We start from the raw sequence: 19,268 nt of genomic DNA on the forward strand, positions 1-19,268 counted from the left end.
AATTTATAATACATTATTATTTCGTTATTAATTATAATAATATTAATATTAATTGTGAAATTCTAATAATTATATAATAATGATAATTATTATTTTAATACATGATTAGATTAATTATATAAATAATAATATACATCATTTTAAGTCACCACACCTTGGTTGAGAACCACTGTATAAAAATTTTGATTATATACTGATTTACACTACAGTTTTAGTTACTGTTTGGGATATGAGGGTTATACTGTAAAATAGCATAAATGTGTCATTTGTAACATTTAATTTTTTTTGTTTCAGATGCAATATCTGGAAGGCTTGTTGGCATCCTGGGTTGAATATGAGGGTAAAGTTCAGGGTCTTCAGGCGTGGCTGAACGCTCAGGAGGACCGACTCAAGAGAAAACACAGGATTGAGAATTTATCCTCCGTACAGAACGCACTCAAAGACTGTCAGGTTTGTCTTATTTTATTCAACATGACCTCTGTGAGGTGGCTTTCCCCACCACCGGAAAACCAATTGTTTGTTGTTTTATCTTACATGTAACAGGAGATGGAGGAGATGGTGAAAGAGAAGGAGAGAGAACTGGAGAAAGTGGAGGATCAAGCCTGTGCTCTTGTCCAAAACAAGACCGACGAGGCTTGTGCTGTTGTCATGGAGTCTCTACAAGCCCTGAATAACACATGGGCCAATCTGGACCACCTGGTATATTTATTTCATTTGTATTTCATTTTAATTAGACCATAATTTAATGTTTCCTTAGAGTTTGGTTAAAATTAAGTAAATTAAGATTTTGAACAGAACTTAATTGATGTATTTATGTGTGTGTTTGTCTCAGATCGGGCAGCTCAAGATCAGCCTGAAGTCGTTCCAGGACAAGTGGAGTCAGTACAAACAAGCGTCTGAAGAGATCAACGGCTACCTGACGGAGGGACGCTACTCTGTGTCCCGCTACCGTCTGCTCACGGGATCTCTGGAGGCTTCACGGCTGCAGGTGGAGAGTTTACAGGTAAATCAACTTCCTGTTCGTCTATTACTCTGCTAATTATGAATCTGAAGGGGGAAAATGACTCCTCTTCTTTCTTCTGACATCTTTAGAACCTGCAGGAGGAGCTTGAGAAACAAGAGAGCAGCCTTAGAAAGTTTGGATCAGTAACACATCAGCTTCTGGAGGAGTGTCACCCGTCTGTGTCTGACACTCTCAACAACACACTAAAAGACATCAACGCCAGGTGCATGTGGTGCTAAATTTGATGCTTCATCAGTGTTTTTTTGTCACTAAAATACAGTGAAAACAGTAATACTGTGAAATAGTATTACAGTTTAAAATAACTCTTTTCTATTTTGATATATTTTAAAATGTAAATTATTCCTGTGATGACAAAGCTGAATTTTCAGCATCATTACTCCAGTCTTCAGTGTCACATGATCCTTCAGAAATCATTCTAATATGCTGATTTGCTGCTCAAGAAACATCTCTAACTTGTTCATATTCTTTGATTAATAGAAAGTTAATAAGAACAGCATTTCTTTGAAATAGAAATATTTTTTGTTACATTATAAATGTCTTTATTGTAAAAAGTACCAAAAGGACAATTCAGCTGACAATTTTTGAACATTAATCATGGTAGTACTTTGGTATTTTTGAAAGGATCATGTAGAAACATGTAAATAGCGTGGCATACTGATATGGTAATCTTTAAATGAAGTTAAACCTGTAATGTCAATGTTTTCTGTGTGTGTTTTGTGATATTCAGGTGGAACAGTCTACAGGAGGAGATCGTGGAGCGTCTGAAGAGCAGTAAGGGTCTCCTGCAGCTTTGGCAGAGCTATAAGGACCTTTATGGACAGAGTGACTCCAGCGTCCAGACACTCGAGGAGAGAGCAAACCAGATGCTGAAGACAGCCAGCCATAAAGACATCACTGAGGAGGAAGTGTCCACCTGGATTCAAGACTGTGCTGTGAGTGAAACTCAGATTGCCTGTCTGTGTGTGCATGTGAATATGAGTATGTAGCAAATTATCTCTAAGAAATATTAATAATCAATAATAACTTGTTATAATTGATTATGAATATTTTGATCAGTTAATAGAATTAACTTAATGTCGTAAATTAATATTACAATCAATTAACCTGTTTGTGCCGTGAACACTCAGTGTTAATTGTTTATTATTTCTAAGAAATGTACATTTCCGGGGTATGGGAAATGTCTTTCTTACTTTACAGTACTACTAAGAGCAAGTTGTCAAAATCTATGATTAGGGAATCCAGTATATGAGCTTGAGACAAGGACAACTTTACGTGTGACATGAACAAGATTTTATTAACTAGACTATTAACTTAAACTACTCTAACATACACATACATACATGCATACAGTTTACCAAGAGAAAGAGAGCTGAAGAAGAATACAAGAAAGCAAGAAGTTATAGCATTGTTTGAAATTCATTGTCTAACACGCCCTTCTTAAAAAGGGGTAAGGATACTTAATGTATCAAATAATGAGACTAAGTTTGATACTTGCATGTCTCGCCCATTTGAATTAAACTGTTCTGATGCAATTTGTTGAGGCTCCAGTTGATCTTTGCTAATGTTGTCTTGATGAGAGAGAGCCAGTGGGAGTCCTTAGAAAACTTCTAGTTCAGCATCATCTTCACATCAGGATTTCAGAAAGGGACTAAGAGACTAAGGGCCCTATCTTGCACCCAGCGCAAGTGACTTTGTACACCGACGCATGTATCATTCCTATTTTGCACCCGCGCACAACGGACTTTTCCCTCCACAGAAGCACGTCGGTAAATTAGGAAATGAACTTGCGCTCCCGGGGGCGGTTCAGCGCAAAGAGGAGGTGTGTTCTGGCGCAAACGTTCCCTGGTGCTATTTTGCAGGTTTAGAAAACAATTCCGCCACTAACCAGGAAAAACCTAGTCTGAAGTCAGTGGCGCGTTGCGCATGTTATTCATATGCTATTTTAAGGGCACATGTTTGGCCATAATCAATGTAGCGTGTGCACAATGCTCATGCACTTTGCTTATCTCATCTACACACAGACGCAGCAGTTCTCATTTTTAGAAAACCATACATTATTACAAGGAAAAATATTAACACACGAGGGAAATAATTGTTGCTAATTTGGGTGGGTTTCTCCCATCCCCATACAATGTCACTTCTCTGTTTTTTACGGCCCTGACGAGAGCGTTGGTCTCCTCGGCTGTGAACCGCTCCTGGCGTGCGCCTGGCAAATCCGCCGTTTTTAAAGCTTGAAGATCATGTCACACCCTCTGGATGGTTGTGAGCCAATAAGAAGTTGTTCCCTTTGGAGGGAATTTCTTTACAACACTTTGTTTAAGCAGGCCTTTGAACATGTAGTTTGATTGGATCTTTGAAGAATTTTCAAGATTCTTATAATACTAATGCGTCACAAAGTTAGCTAAATGTAATGTAAATTAACAAATGGGGGACGAAGATTGGAGTTTATAGAGACTACACATGCTACACATGATTTTGATAGTATGCAAGTCTGAAACATTAATCCAAGAGTTTAAAAGAGTACATAGGCCAAACCACATAAAAGGAAAATCATGAGATGGGAAAATTAGAATCATGTTTATACATTTCTCAAGTGGTTATATATAGAATATATAGGATTAAAAGGGTTTATTTTTCCTTCTCAGCAAGAATTAAGTGAGATTCACAACTCTCTGCAAATTCCTTTTGGGGTCATAAAAAGTTGTATCAGTCTTATTGTGTCCTGTAACCGGGTTCTGCCAGTGTTAGCTTCATTTGGGATGTTAGTTTTGGGGGAAGTTTCATAGACCTTTGTTGGGAGAGTGAGTTTGCTGGATTATTCATTAAATATAATGAATAATTTGTGTGTGTCCGATTGGTCCAGATGCTACAAATCCCCCCTTTCGAACGTTGTTGTCCGTGCAATAGACAACACAGGCGACGTCAAAGGTGCAGAACGATCAGACACTTTACAATAAGGTTGCATTTGTTAACATTAGTTAACATGAACTAAGAATGAAGAATACTTCTACATAATTTATCATTTTAGTTCAAGTTATTCTCAACATTTACTACAACATTTTTAAGAACAAGGCCTGGTTTCACAGACAGGGCTTAGATTGAACCAGGATTAGGCCTTAGTTCAACACGTCTATAAAAGTAGCTTTTATAAACGTGTCTTTGAAAAAAACTTTAATGATGTGCTTCTTGAGACAAAACAATGGCACTGACATATTATAAGATATGCCAGTGCAAGCTGCTTTCAGTTTAAACATCTTAAACATATATTTTAGTCTGGGACTAGGCTTAAGCCTTGTCTGTGAAACCAGGGATATAATTGTATCTGTTAGCTCTAAATCTACCACTGTAGAATTCAGAAATGGTCTTTAAAGTGTGTACTACTGAACAGCAAATACTCCTCTTAAGTTTTATGTTTTATATTCACCCTGATTAAGAATGTAGAATCATTTTCCTCTCATCCCATGTTCCCTCAGGAGCTGCTGCGCTCTCAGGCTCCCATCCAGGCGTCTCTGCAGGTTTTATTGGAGCTGGGAGCGCAGCTCAAACAGCAGGTGGACACATCGGCTGTGGCCTCCATCCAGTCTGATCACCTGTCCCTCACCCAACGCCTCAGTGCCGTGGAGCAGAGCCTGAGCAGACAGCAAGTGGCGCTGCAGGTGAGTGGAGAGGATCACAAATACCAGAGCGCTTCAGTGTTGTATGTGAGTGCTTTAGGGTTTTTGTTGTTTTTTCTCCCCAGGCTGGAGTTCGGGACTATGAGACGTTTAACGAACAGTTGGACTCTCTGTCCTGCTGGATCGTGGAAGCTGAGGAGGTTCTGAAAGGCCAGGATCCCAACGGTTCCTCTGACCTGTCACTGATCTGGAACCGCATGGAGGAACTCAAGGTATGCAGGGCCGAGATCAGGGCTGAGTTTTGTGATTGTTAATTAAAACTATTAAAATAATTTTTGTTAATTGAAATAAATCTGAAATAAAATATAAATATTCAATTTAAAATGTAAATAGCTGGTAACTAAATAAAATAAAATAAGTTGAAGTTTTAAAATAACTAAAGCTGAAATAAAAATAAAGCTAAACAAATATTACAAAATTATTAAAAGGACTAAAGCTAAATAAAAATACTAAAATGTTTTAATAAAAGCAAAATTAAAGTATCAATAAATACTATAGTAGTATATAAATAATACTAAAATAACCCAGGGTCAGGGAGGTCCAAGACAAAATATTGGATGAAATTGACAATATTTGTTGTTATGTTAAAGACCTTTTGATCTGAATGCTTAAATACTCTATATTTTACATTTGTCACTAATTATAATGCTTCCATTTGTGTTGCATTTTATAGTTTTGATGACTTTACTGTTATTCTAAAATGTTGAAAATAGTAATAATAAGAAATGTGTATGTCCACACTTTTTACTCTATAATAACAAATATGTAATGTGTATAATAATTGAATTATAGCAAATGAGATGTACAAAGAAATTGAATGAAAAGTTTTACACAATATTTCCAAAAAAAACACAAAAAAACTCAAAATATCAGAAAATGGAAAGTGTGCAATCTCTTAAATTGACCTGGCCAATATATTGATTGACCACCAATGTGTTTTTGCTGTGTTTTTTTTGTGCAGAAACAAATGCTGAAGTTCAGCAGTATGTCTCCTGATCTGGAGAGACTGAGTGAACTGGGTTACAGACTCCCTCTCAACGACTCTGAGATCAAACGCATGCAGAACCTCAACAGAAGCTGGTCCGCCACCTCAGCTCAGACCACTGAGAGGTTCAGGTTAGTTCCAGCTCATTAGAAAGAGTACTTCCTTCTCATAACCCATTCTTAACCCTATAAATCCTGACGTATTAAATAATAGTCCGAAAAATATATATGTTTTAAATTAAATTTAAACAATTTATTGAACCTTTAGACAAGCTCTAAAATAATCATACTTGATACATCAGGCAAAAAGTATGCAATTTGAGGCAGTTACTGATATTTATATGACTGTATTTTTATATCTCCCAATAATGTTTAAGAAAGATAATATTTAATTGCTTAGTTTTTTTTCTTCTTTCTTTCTTTTTTTGTCGCAGGTAATTTAATGCAGTTCTACGGAGCCCGGGAAGTCACCTATAGGAGAGAAAAGTCCCATAAATCCGTGGCCACAGTTTTGTAATTCGTCTCCTCAGTTTATTAACCGTATTCACAGATTCTTAAATTGTTCCCTCGGTTTAATAAATCGCACCTATGGATTTATAAACCGTACCCATGATCCGTGCACTCAGATTTGTAAACCGTACCTTCGGTTTTTCAGTCCGTACTCACAAATTCATAATCCTTACCCTCGCTTTCACAATCCGTTCCCGCAATTTGTGGTTTGTCCCTCATTTTAGAAATCTGTGCCGACTGATTTAACTATTGCTCACCTATCGGTTACATTGACTTTAGATTCAAAAGATAATGTAGTAGATTTAATAATAGGCTAATAATAATAATGATCATAGGTGCCAAGTTATGTTTCTGCTGGTGGGTGCCCACATTCCATACAGTTAATTATACTTTGTGTTCATTTTTCAAGAGTTCTGCTGTTTTTTCTTCGTGCGATTGTGCGCTTTATGAATTGATTTACGCAAAAGTTATTCATGTCTCGTGAAGAGAAATATGCGGACAGCAAATACATTTTCAATCAAACAAAAACGTATTATTATTTCCATGTTTTTCAGAGTGCGAAAGCGTGGGCACGGAATATAAATTTGTGGGTATGGATTGAAAAACCGAAGGTACGGTTTACAAATATGTGCGCACTGATTTTAAATTCATGGGTACTGTTTATTAATCTGTGGGCGCGATTTGTTAAAACCAAGGGAACAATTTAAGAATCAATGAGTACGGTTTATAAACTGAGGGGATGAATTGCAAAACTGTGGCCACAGATTTATTTTTTCTCCTCCAGGTGACTTCCCGGGCTCCGTTGAATGCATTGATGATTGAGAGATAGACGAATAAATGTTCCTCAAAAGCCTGATGTATCATATTTGATATATTTAAAAAAAAAAAAAATTATTACTAAGTTGCTTAAGTCCAGTAAAAGTTCTTGAAATATTACCAACAAAATAAAACTTATTCTTACATTTACTCACAGCAATAAGACACATGAATCACAACCTGAAGGTGGATGCTTTTACAATTATGCTGAAAGACCTTTTTTTACTTTATAAAAAAAGTATCAACTATTAATCAGACAAAACAAACTGCATGTAGTAGATTGTGTACAACAGATTTGGATCATGTTTAACATTTAGAGGCCTTAGAAAGTTGTGTATTAAATATGATACAGGCTTTATAGGGTTAAATCCCCCTTTTTATATAAAGACATTCATGGGAATATACAATATAATATAGAAGATAATGTCAAGTGTCTGTTGACCTTCTAAAGTATGTAAATTGTCTTCTCAGTAAACTTCAGGCCCTCATACTACAACAGCAAACATTTCTGGAGAAGTGTGAGACATGGATGGAGTTCCTGGAGCAGACGGAGGAGAAACTTACCGTGGAGATTTCTGGAAACTTCCAGAGCCTGATGGAGCAACAGAGAGCTCATGAGGTGAGCTGTGAACTGAGACATCGTGGTTGCAGAAAGACCCGTTTAACAGCTGATCATTACACGGATACGGATAAGAATAATACTAATAGCTCGATTTAAAACATTTTTATATATATATTTGAGTTTATATTTAATTTTCGGAATGTTCTCCGCGTATTTTTTTTACCACTTTTGGTCCCGACATGCGCAGTAGAACCTGCGTGACGCCGTGTGACGTAGGGTGATAATTCCCCTATATGAATAAACAAAGCTGTGTTTGTTTGTTCTAGCTGTTTCAGGCAGAGATGTTCAGCAGACAGCAGATCCTTCACTCCATCATCAGCGATGGACAGCGAATGCTGGAGCAGGGACAGGTGGACGACAGGTGAGGGACATCATCATTCAAAATGTGCTTATGCAAGATATCAGCATACTTCATTTGAAACTCACGGTGAGTGTGTTTTCAGAGATGAGTTCAAGCTGAAGCTGGCTCTGCTCAGTAACCAGTGGCAGGGGGTGGTGAGACGCGCACAGCAGCGACGGGGCATCATAGACAGTCTCCTGCGCCAGTGGCAGCGCTACAGGGAGATGGGGGAGAAGCTTCGGAAGTGGTTGGTGGAAGTGTCCCATCAGGCCGTGACCCTGCAGGCGGGCGCACCTGTCCCACTACAGCAGGCACGAGCCATGCTGGACGCAGTTCAGGTAATTATCCTTTGACCTCTGAGAACCTCATAAGTCTCCTTCACACCACACAACTAACACTTTTTTTATAAAACTAAATAAATAAGTCGGTGCCAATAGCCTCGTGGGCAGCGCCGACATATAGCGCAGTTGCGCTTCGGGCGTCCCGAGTTCGAGTCCTGGCTCATGGACCTTTCCCGATCCCGTCCCCCTCTCTCTCTCCAACTTCGCTTCCTGTCAGCTAACTGTCCTATCATAATAAAATGCAAAAACGTTTTATTTTATTTTACGTAATAAAAAATTATTACAAATAATAATAAATAAATAAATAATAACTATTTTATATACAAACATATACTACTATTTTTCCTTGAAAAAAATATACTTGGTTCTGAAAATAATTACACATTAGTGTTATTTTGTTATCATTGAGATGTTAGTTTTTATTAATTTTTATTTAAGTTGTATTGTATTTTTTTTTTGTATTGTATTTTTTTTAATCAAATTAAACTATAGTACATGAAAATGCTGCCTTTGCAACTAGATGATTGATATATATATATATATATATATATATATATATATATTTATTTATTTATTTATTTATTTTTACATTTTATAAATGTAACAAATTATTATTATGTGTACGCCAACTGAAGAGTGTTTTATTTTAATTAATGTCTATATAATTTTTTTAAATGGTGTTAGCCTTAGTTTTACTTAACTATAATAACCCTGCTGCCTATTTATCTTCACAGTTTTATAAATTATTATGAATTTCTTGAATTACTGGTATATGAGTGCCAAAATTCAACATCAATTATGAAAATGTGAAGATAAATAGGCAGCAGGAATATTATGGTTAACAAACTAAAACCATAAAAACATTTTCATTAATTTAAATAAAATAAGATATAAAAAAATAACCTTGTTTTATTTTAGCTAGTTGCCAAAGCAAATTTTCTCATTTTCATTTAGCTTAACTTGATGAAGAAAAATAACTAAAACTAAAACTGAAATAAAAATTCATAAAATCTATATAGACATTTTTTTTAAAAGAGAGAAAACATGTAATAAAAATGACAAAAACACAACAAAATTACTAAAATGTTCATTAAAAATGAAAACGAAAAAAAGCATAAAAATATATATTTTAAACTATAATAGTATCTCAATGATGCTAAAACAACGCATTGATATAATTATATGCGCAAATGAGCTGCGCAAACAGGCCATCCCTTCCGCACATACGTTTGTTTGATGATGAGTGCTGTGCTCCTAAATCATGAAGAGATATTTGTGGCCATTCTGTAGGCGAAATTGAATGTCTTTGAACCACTTTGCGCTTGAATTAAAAATAATCTGCAATTTATAAAGAGGGATGCATTTAGAAAATGCTTTGTGCATACAGACGCTTTTTAAACTGTTCATTGGAACATATCAGATGTACGTACACATTTAGGATCATTACACGCATACCTTGACTCTGAACGAGGCCCCAGGTTTAGGTTTTGTGATGGCTGATGCTCTGTTGTTCTGCAGCTGAGAGAGAAGGTTCTGCTGAGACAGCAGGGCAGTTACATCCTGACGGTGGAGGCAGGACGACAGCTGCTTCTGTCAGCTGACTCACGGGCCGAAGCGGCTCTACAGGACGAGCTGCTCAACATACAGGAGCGCTGGAGACACGCCAACATCTGCCTGGAGGAGCAAAAGAAGGAGCTGGCCGTCCTGCTCAGGGTAGAGCTCTTCATGTCACCGCAACACCTGTTGACTTCATTTGCAGTCATTATTGTCTGGATCATTTTAGTGATTTTTTCTTTTAAAAAGATTCTTCTAAAATGTTGATCATGGAAAACCTCAAAATATCAGGGAATTTTTTAATTGTAATTTCCAAGTCTGGAAATAAAATCCTAAAAAATATTTTTCTATAGTCAAAATACTCCAATTAGCAGTAATGGAAATTTATAATTATATGTCATAGTCATAATTTATTGGTCATAAAAACCCTGAATATTACCCAATAGTGTTCCTAGAAGTTCTTCCACTTGTGTGTGTTTGTGCCTAAGTAAATATATAGTTACTAAATATAAAATAATTATATAAATATAAGTATTATAAATTATGCTATAAATAAAAATGTAAATAATACGATTTTTTTATAACAATCAAGATAATATTTAAATAGTACTATATTTCACTATCATTAGTTAAATTAAAATATATATAAATAAGGGTGTTTTAGTTTATTGTAAAGATAATTGTGGTGTTTGATGCTGTCACACTAATTTTGTCAAATATTGCTTTCTTATAGTTCCATATCATACACCTTTAATTTTGCTCTCAAACAGATGTCTCATTTATTGTTCAATGTTGTACTAAAGACATGAGTTCGACCAAATCATTACATAGAATCGGCTCACAAGAATGATTTGTTTGTAAATCAGACGTCACTACATTCGTTTTCAAATGATAGGGCACCGCATGATACTATAATTGTTCAGAATGTGATATATGTACCCAGAAAGCATTTTGACTGGATTCAAACTCTGTGTAGGATTGGGAGAGATGTGAAAAGGGTATCGGAGGATCTCTGGAGAAACTGAGAGCATTTAAACGCCAGCTCTCCCAGACGCTCCCAGATCGCCACGAGGAGCTGCAGTCTGAACAACTGCGCTGCAAGGTATGCAAAGTTCAGATTCAGGTGGAACTGAATAACAACGAAATGAGGGGAAATGAACTTTACATTCATTTCAGGATCTGGAGAGCAAGTTTGACGGCTGGAAGGAGGATCTGACCCATCTGACAGTGTTGAGAGAGTCTCTGTGCAGTTACATCAGTCCAGAGGATCTGCGTGTGCTGCAGGAACGCACTGAACTCCTGCACCGGCAGTGGGAGGAGATCTGTCACCAGGTACACTGGCCTTTAGGTGGTGCTGTTTTACTACATATGCCCGTTAGTTGGTGCAGATTTTCAAATCATGAAGGGCAACTCTCCTAGACATCATAGGTAGATATTTGCTGTGCAGCTTTAGTTACATTTCCTTTTTCTAGCATTACTGCATCAGAGTATATATGTGTGTGTATATATATATATATATATATCTTATTTTTGTTAGTAGAGAGTAATGCAAAGCACCAAGCACAAGCATTTGGCTGAAAGTGAAACTCGAATGCAAAGCAAGTATGATTTGTTAATGCACGCTCTTTGTGGCATCCGGTGCGTGAGCTGAGACACCACAGGATGTGAATGTACGTTTGATATCTCAGTAGACAGAGTTAAATGTAGATTTATACAGACCGTCAGAAACTCTTCTCTCATGCTGGTTTTTTAAATGATGCTCTGGTCTGATATTTTCCTTTTTCTTTAAAGTAGTTTTGGGCTACAGTGCGTTTATTTGCACTTTAGTTTTGCACATTATGAAGATACAGAAAGACGCTGTGGCTAAATATTTGATTTAAACTGGTTGATTTAAACCTAAATTAAGCTTAAATGCTCAGCCATATTTGTAATTACTTAAAGCCTATGTTTTTGTTTATTGTCTGCGCAGTTGTGTCTGCGCAGACAGCAGGTGAGTGAGAAGCTGAATGAATGGGCCATCTTCAATGATAAATACAAGGAGCTGTGTGAATGGCTGACACTTATGGAAAGCAAAGTATCCCAGAATGGAGACGTCAGCATCGAAGAGATGATTGAGAAACTACGAAAGGTAATAGTTTATCAAATCTTTGCCTTCGTTATGCTCCTCACTAAAATATTTATTTTATTTAATTTTTTATATTTGGTATATATATATATACTGTGTTTATATTATACATTATTTTATTTCATATTATATGTACAGTTTGTTAAATTATATATATATAATACTGTATAATAAATTATATATAGTATATATATTATAAAATATACACTGCCCTGCCCAAAAAAAGTCTGTTTGGATTTAAATAGGCAAATGAGTCTATGACTGGATCATTATTGCAGTGATTATTATGTTTCTAGCATGTTGTATGTTTGGCTAAGTAGAGTTTACAGAGTTCTTGACTCTTGCATTGTCAATATAAGATCTTGACAAACAATTTATGCACCTCTTGATGGAAATAAATGTTGTGATGTTATTTCCAATTGTATTGACAATGCAAGAGTCCAGCACTCTGTAAAGTCTCCTCCAGCACATCCCACTCAATGAATTTAAGGTCTGGATTCAGAGGTGCCGATACATGAGTGAAAATTATTCTTCATGCTCCCTCTTAACCATTCTTTCACAATTTGAGTCTGATGAACCTTGACATTGTCATCCTGGAATCCTTCTTACATGGTTGTTTAAGAAATGAAAAGCTACACACTCCATCCAATCTCCATAACATGATAGAAACATAATAATCACTGCAGTAATGATGAGCTAGAATTTAACCGAATTTTATCAACTATAACTATAGTAACTTTAAGAATGCTTGTCCGTGTCTCTGTCACTGTCTCTCAGGACTATCAGGAGGAGGTGGCGGTGGCTCAGGAGAATAAACATGAGCTCACACAGATGGGTGAACGTTTAGCTCTGGCCAGTCACGAGAGCAAAGCCTCTGACATAGAACACAAACTCGGTAAAGTCAGCGAACGCTGGCAGCACCTGCTCGACCTCATTGGGGCCAGGTAACACACACCGCATTGTGGCTCGGTTGGCATTATCCTCACTGTTTTTCACAATATTTACTCAAAATGACTTTAAAATGTTGGAGAGCACCTGTCCAGTCACGTTGAGCTATGGTGCTCATGAAGGAGATGCAGGTTTAAATCTGCACTGTGTGCGATTACTGTACATTTCCTCTCACTACCTCATGTTTTTAAAATGACATGTAATATACATTTGAATATTAAAAGATTTTTAGTTTAAAGTAGTATGCTGTATATAGATGTTGATTTTGTGTACAAATGTGTGAGCAAGGTGAATATTTCTTTGTCTATACAGAGCGAAGAAGCTACGGGAGACTTTAGTGGCCATTCAGCAATTGGATAAGAACATGAATAGTCTGCGCACGTGGCTCGCCCACATTGAGACCGAACTGTCCCGTCCCATCGTCTACGACACATGCGACTACCAGGAGATCCAGAGGAAACTGGATCTGCAGCAGGTACAAAAACACATGATGCATTCAAAAATAAACCTGTTAAGTTTATGCGCTTACTTCGGATAAAACCTCGTTTTTGTTGTTCATCCAGGAGCTGCAGAGAGACATCGAGAAGCACAGCACAGGTGTGGCGTCTGTGCTGAACCTGTGTGAGGTTCTGCTTCACGACTGTGATGCCTGTGCCACGGATGCGGAGTGCGACTCCATCCAGCAGGCCACACGCAACCTGGACCGCCGCTGGAGGAGCATCTGTGCCATGTCCATGGAGAGGAGACTCAAGTATGACCAGCTGATGAAGCTCATGCATTCCAATTCGTATAATATCTGTCCTAAATAGTATTAGAAATTAGAATTAGTGTCCCAGATCATAGTATGTTGAAATGAGTATTCAAAAGATACCCGGATGGTCTACTTTTTCCGGTTAGAATCTGAAGTGCAGATTCATACACACTTTAACGGCTAATATTGCCCACAACCCATTGAGTGTTGGACGAGGATTCGATTAGAACTACAAACACGAACAGCAAGTGTTAAAGAACTACAAACATGGTGGATGTGCAAGTCCAATTTTTTTTTGCATTTTAGTGTCATTTTGTTTCAAATGTGTATCTTATAATATGGTTGATAATACAACCGGTTTTTGGCTTGACCATCACTCTCAAGATCTAAAGTCAAGTTGAGTGCATTGCTTTGTGGGATACATCATGCTCACTTGTATACTGCACATTTTGTGTGCAGTATACAAGTGAGCTTGATGTACCCTTTTTTGCTTTTATTTTTATATTTTCAGTTTTCATTTTCATTTTAATAATTTGATTTATTTTTAGTTTAGTTCAACTTTTTTTTATTTCAGTTAGTTGCCAAAGCAGCATTTTTAATTGTCATTTAAAGCTTTTTAAGTTTTTATTTTATTAAAAAATATTGTGATAATTGCACTGCTAAATATGTATTATGTATCTGCTAAATGACCATTAACCTAAACCTAAATCCTGCTCTTTTGAAAGGATTGAGGAGACGTGGCGTCTCTGGCAGAAGTTTCTCGATGACTTCTCTCATTTTGAGGAGTGGCTCATGGTGTCGGAGAAGACGGCCGCACTGCCAAACTCTTCAGGTGTCCTTTACACTGTTGCCAAAGAGGAGCTCAAGAAATTTGAGGTGAGAGACATCCAGATGGAATGAATGAAGTATTAGTGAACAGATTTATGATATTAACACTCATTTATGTGCTTTTACAGACATTTCAGCGGCAAGTGCATGAAGGTTTGACACAGCTGGAGCTGATCAATAAACAGTATCAGCGACTGGCACGTGAGAATCGCACTGACGCGTCCTGTAGTCTGCGAGAAATGGCCCACGATGCCAACCAGCGCTGGGATAACCTACAGAGAAGAGTGCCCTCGGTCCTACGCAGGTTAAAGGTACAGAGACATTTGATTCGTTTTAACCAACATATATACAAATATGACAGACATCACTATATATTATAATAACACAAATAAAACTTATTTTATATTCATGCTAATAAAACATTTCATCCATGCCTCTTAACTGCTCATCAAAATTAGATAAAGTTAAATTAAAGTTAATTTATCAAATGCATAACTGTATCCAGCACTTATTGTAACCATTTTTTGAACTGAAACTATAGACATGAGCAAATGAAAGCTAAGCATTAAAAGGTAAATATTTTGAATTGAAATATAGAACAGCTAAAGAGAAAAAAAGACCATGATGATACATATATAAGTTGGATTATTATTTACAATTTATGTTTACATAAATAGTATTATATAACTTTTAAATATTTTAAATATTTTATAACAACTATTATTATTATTTTTATTATAATATAATTATTCATATAATTATTAATAAAATATATTATTTAAAACGTTTATATTATGATATTATATTATAATTTTTTTTATTATATATAATTATTATTAATGAAATATAATATTATTTAAAGCATATTTAAATTATTTATTATTAGTATTATTTTATTTCCTTGCAGTCCATTTGGGTAAACACTTTTACTTTGAATCTGTTTTTTGATCACTAAACATTTTTAATGTCCACCACAGCACTTTATATCTCAGAGGGAGGAGTTTGAGACGGCGCGAGACTGTATCCTGGTCTGGCTGACTGAGATGGACCTGCAGTTAACCAACATTGAGCATTTCTCAGAATGTGACGTCCAGGCCAAAATCAAACAGCTGAGGGTACGTCTCTGACCTTTAGATCTGCACATGTTCTCCTGTGTCATTCTCTTATGGAGGTTTTCTGCCCCATCCAGGCGTTCCAGCAGGAGATCACTCTGAACACAGGCAAGATTGACCACATATTTCAGCAGGGTGAAGCTCTTCTAGACAAGAGTGAGCCGATAGATGCTGCTGTGATCGAGGAAGAGCTTGAAGAACTGCAGCGTTACTGCCAGGAAGTGTTTGGACGTGTGGAACGCTACTACAAGAAACTTATACGATTACCGGTACATTAAATACATCAGATGCCTTTTCTAACTGATATTCTCTGCAGTCTTTTTTTTACATTCATTTTATTTCCATATTTATTTATAATTACCTTTTTATTTGAGATTTTTTATGCTTAGGCTATTTATTTATTCTTCATTCATTTATTTTATATGCATTTTTTCACATTTTATTTCATCCACTTTAATAAATGTAGTCAATGTTTCGTCTAAGTTTCAATCACCAATGATCATAACTTCTATATCCAGCTCACAGACGATGAACATGACGTCTCGTACTCGGACCGGGAGTTTGATCTGGACGAGTCTGCTGACGTGTCCAGCTTTCCGTGGAGCGAGCGCCTGGGTGACGGTTTTCTGTCCCCTCTGCCCTCCTCCAGTCGGTCTGCGTCGCTGGCAGTTCCTCTACGGGCCGAACGGTCGGGTCGAGACACTCCGGCCAGTGTGGACTCCATCCCTCTAGAGTGGGACCATGATTATGACCTGAGCCGGGGTTTGGAGAGCGCCAGCAGAGCCTTGTCCTCCGAACCAGGAGATCAAGGAGAGGATGGATACCTGCAGGGCTCAGCATCTGCCCTCTCAGGTCAGTGTGGGCTCTTTCATCTAATAAACACATAAGAGAGAATAAGAAAGGGATAATGTACATCCATCCGGCAGAGCTGCACGATTAATCGTTGAAAATCACATAATCACATTCCTAAATGACAACGATCCATCTGTGGCCCTGTCCCAAATGGCGCCCTAATCACTCGCAGCCTTCCTCTGAGTCCACACTTTCGTGACTTAACGCCGCTTTGACTGTCGGGAAGAAGTCTTGCATCAGTGCCTGCAAAAGTGCGCATCGAGGGCGCATATCGACGCAAAGCATCCTTCTGACACCTAAATAACCTAATCACAGAAGTACTGAAATAAAAGTTTATAGTTCGGATATAAACACTGATGTTTACATTAGCGATCAAAATAGAGCAAATCACCTTTTGAAAGTAACTTCAAATAACGAATGTATCAATGACATTGTTACATCATTAGGTGGCGACAAGTGACTGTTTAAAAATGTATTTGTTGTTGAATCATTCATTCAAGAGATTTGTTTAGAAACGCTGATTCATCCAGTAATGAAACAAGCAAGTCATTGAATCATTCATTCAAACCGACTTTTACAAATAATTCATAATTCAAATAAATTAAACATTTTCAATAGACTGCAACAATTAACATTTTGTCAGAACCATTTTGTAAATTACATGTTATTTTGTTTAGTTTTCTTCAGAATCGTGATCTCTATTTGAAACAAAAAAATGGTGATTCTCCATTTGTTCTGAATCGTTATAAAAAAATGTCGTGACTGACCAATCAGAATCAAGCAGTTCAGAGAGCCAAGTAATAAGAGAATATAAATGAATCCTGTGAGATTTTAAATTGACCTGAAAAGTTTTTAGTGCGGTTCAGCATTCATTCATGTGTTGTACTGTATGCATGTATATGTTTCTTTCAGATGTAGTGATTCCAGAGAGTCCTGAGGCATTTCTAAAACTTACTGAGCAAACTCTGAGGTCCAGCGCTGGTAGGCAACAGCAGTCACAGAAATCTGGGACTCACTCACTAGTCTGTTGCCTGATCTTTAGTTTCTACTCACAAGCCGAATCAAAGCACAGAGCCTCGTGCTGCGACTTCTAACCCTTCTCTTTTGATTTGTGTTTTCACACAGTATAATCAGTTTTCCAGTGTTTGCATGTAGTGTCACAGGTTGATGCACACTGAGTTCACTCTGGTGTTTGTCCTTGGTTTCTAATACTTTTGGATTTCCAAATCAACAGCATTACTCACAGTATTTTACAATCAGAGCAGACTGTGATTTACAAAAAATGCAAGTAAACTATTGTTTATCATCTAATCTATTAAAATCAATTGTTTACCCTTTGAGTATTAGTGGTCGACTGATATGGGTTTTTTTAAGGCTGATGCCAATATCTAGAGGTCACAAGGTTCAAAATGGGAGGGAATTTTATTTTTGGATTTATTTATTTGTTTATTACTTATTTCGAAATTATTTTCATGACAATAAAACACATCTCATTACTGTTAAATATATGCTACATCATATAAAAAAAAAATTCTATTGAACTTTAGTTCATTTTTATTGTATTTTATTTCATTTTATTTTTGTTTTAGCTTAGCCAGTTTTATTACGTTCAACTTATTTTATTTCAGTTAGTTGCCAACTTAAAAGTTTTTAAGTTTTAAGTTTTTCCATCTAATATTTATACTTTATTTTATTTCAGTTTTATTTGAATTACCAATAACAACACTAGTTTAAATATTAGATTTATAAATACTACACAATTTAAATAATGTTTTTTTTTTGCATTACAGTAACAATAAGAATGGATATATTTTATTACGCAAATGACAATTCTGTGGGAAAATGTGTTTAATTGCCTTGAAAATATGATCATAAACTTGATGTCGACAGATGCCAAATATCAGCCAGTCAGTCGGTCCATAACTATCAAATCTCCATTATGAAGTCATTCATTGTAAATAAGAAAATATTTCTTAATTGACTTCCCCAGATAAATAATGCTGAACAAACAAACAAACATGCAATATTATATTAATATTGAAGAGCAGTATTCACTCTGATTGTAAACTGCTTTGACTAATGATCAATTTGATTCGAAGCCCCTAGTATGTTTGACTAATGAGAAAGCAATGTTGTGATGTCTTGTCTCTTGATCATGCACCGCATCAGGCCTGAGAGCGACAACACAGTTCCACTGTGAGGTTCAATGCGACTTCCTGTTGTTCCTGCACTAATAAGTGTTTTGGTGTTCCTCTACAGGTGACACTGGCTCACTGGAGACTCACATCAGACAACTGGATAAAGCTCTTAACACCAGCTGCTTCCATCTGCAGCAGACGGAGAACATCATACGCAGCCGAACTCCCACTGGCCCGGAGCTGGATGCCACATACATGGGTTATGTGAGTGAAAATCATATAGGACTATATTAGGAGAACTGTCACTATTAGTAAAAATGTGCTTTGAAAAATAAATCATTTGCTAGATGAATACAATAACTTGTTTGTTATATTTTCTTTTCTCAGATGCGTCTTCTTGAAGAATGTCGTGGCAGTATAGATGCAGTAAAGCGAGTGGGATTTGAGCTGAAAGACGAGGATGACAAGACATCAGGCTTTGTCAACCCCAACAGCTCCGAGTCCCAAACCTCAGGTACAAAACCGGGCACATAAACACATGCAATCTTCAAACTTCTCATTAAAACTAATGCTGGTAGTATCCTATATTGGCAATAGAGCAGAGGGAAAATAGCAGAATATGCCATTATAAACAAAGTTAATTGATAAG

At 36.5% G+C, this 19,268-nt stretch overlaps 1 protein-coding gene across 10 annotated transcripts in view; it reads left to right on the forward strand.

The window, feature by feature from the left end:
• syne1b (spectrin repeat containing, nuclear envelope 1b) overlaps positions 1-19,268 on the forward strand; it is a 119,820-nt gene that overhangs the window by 90,550 nt on the left and 10,002 nt on the right. For 9 of the 10 annotated variants that reach the window (XM_082143165.1, XM_082143171.1, XM_082143163.1 and 6 more), the window contains 26 exons: positions 295-450; positions 544-699; positions 833-1,003; positions 1,093-1,226; positions 1,752-1,956; positions 4,498-4,680; positions 4,764-4,910; positions 5,660-5,814; positions 7,480-7,627; positions 7,897-7,991; positions 8,074-8,308; positions 9,830-10,024; positions 10,842-10,967; positions 11,042-11,197; positions 11,835-11,993; positions 12,768-12,934; positions 13,251-13,413; positions 13,502-13,689; positions 14,415-14,565; positions 14,646-14,828; positions 15,495-15,632; positions 15,707-15,898; positions 16,148-16,481; positions 17,394-17,462; positions 18,741-18,883; positions 19,007-19,133. In XM_082143165.1, coding sequence (XP_081999291.1) covers positions 295-450; positions 544-699; positions 833-1,003; positions 1,093-1,226; positions 1,752-1,956; positions 4,498-4,680; positions 4,764-4,910; positions 5,660-5,814; positions 7,480-7,627; positions 7,897-7,991; positions 8,074-8,308; positions 9,830-10,024; positions 10,842-10,967; positions 11,042-11,197; positions 11,835-11,993; positions 12,768-12,934; positions 13,251-13,413; positions 13,502-13,689; positions 14,415-14,565; positions 14,646-14,828; positions 15,495-15,632; positions 15,707-15,898; positions 16,148-16,481; positions 17,394-17,462; positions 18,741-18,883; positions 19,007-19,133 — 4,276 coding nt within the window. The remainder of the gene's footprint in view (positions 1-294; positions 451-543; positions 700-832; positions 1,004-1,092; positions 1,227-1,751; positions 1,957-4,497; positions 4,681-4,763; positions 4,911-5,659; positions 5,815-7,479; positions 7,628-7,896; positions 7,992-8,073; positions 8,309-9,829; positions 10,025-10,841; positions 10,968-11,041; positions 11,198-11,834; positions 11,994-12,767; positions 12,935-13,250; positions 13,414-13,501; positions 13,690-14,414; positions 14,566-14,645; positions 14,829-15,494; positions 15,633-15,706; positions 15,899-16,147; positions 16,482-17,393; positions 17,463-18,740; positions 18,884-19,006; positions 19,134-19,268) is intronic. The other variant, XM_082143166.1, reaches the window with a different exon arrangement.

This window comes from Leuciscus leuciscus (assembly GCF_965113295.1).
Source record: "Leuciscus leuciscus genome assembly, chromosome: 17".
NCBI classification, from domain to species: Eukaryota; Metazoa; Chordata; class Actinopteri; order Cypriniformes; family Leuciscidae; genus Leuciscus; species Leuciscus leuciscus.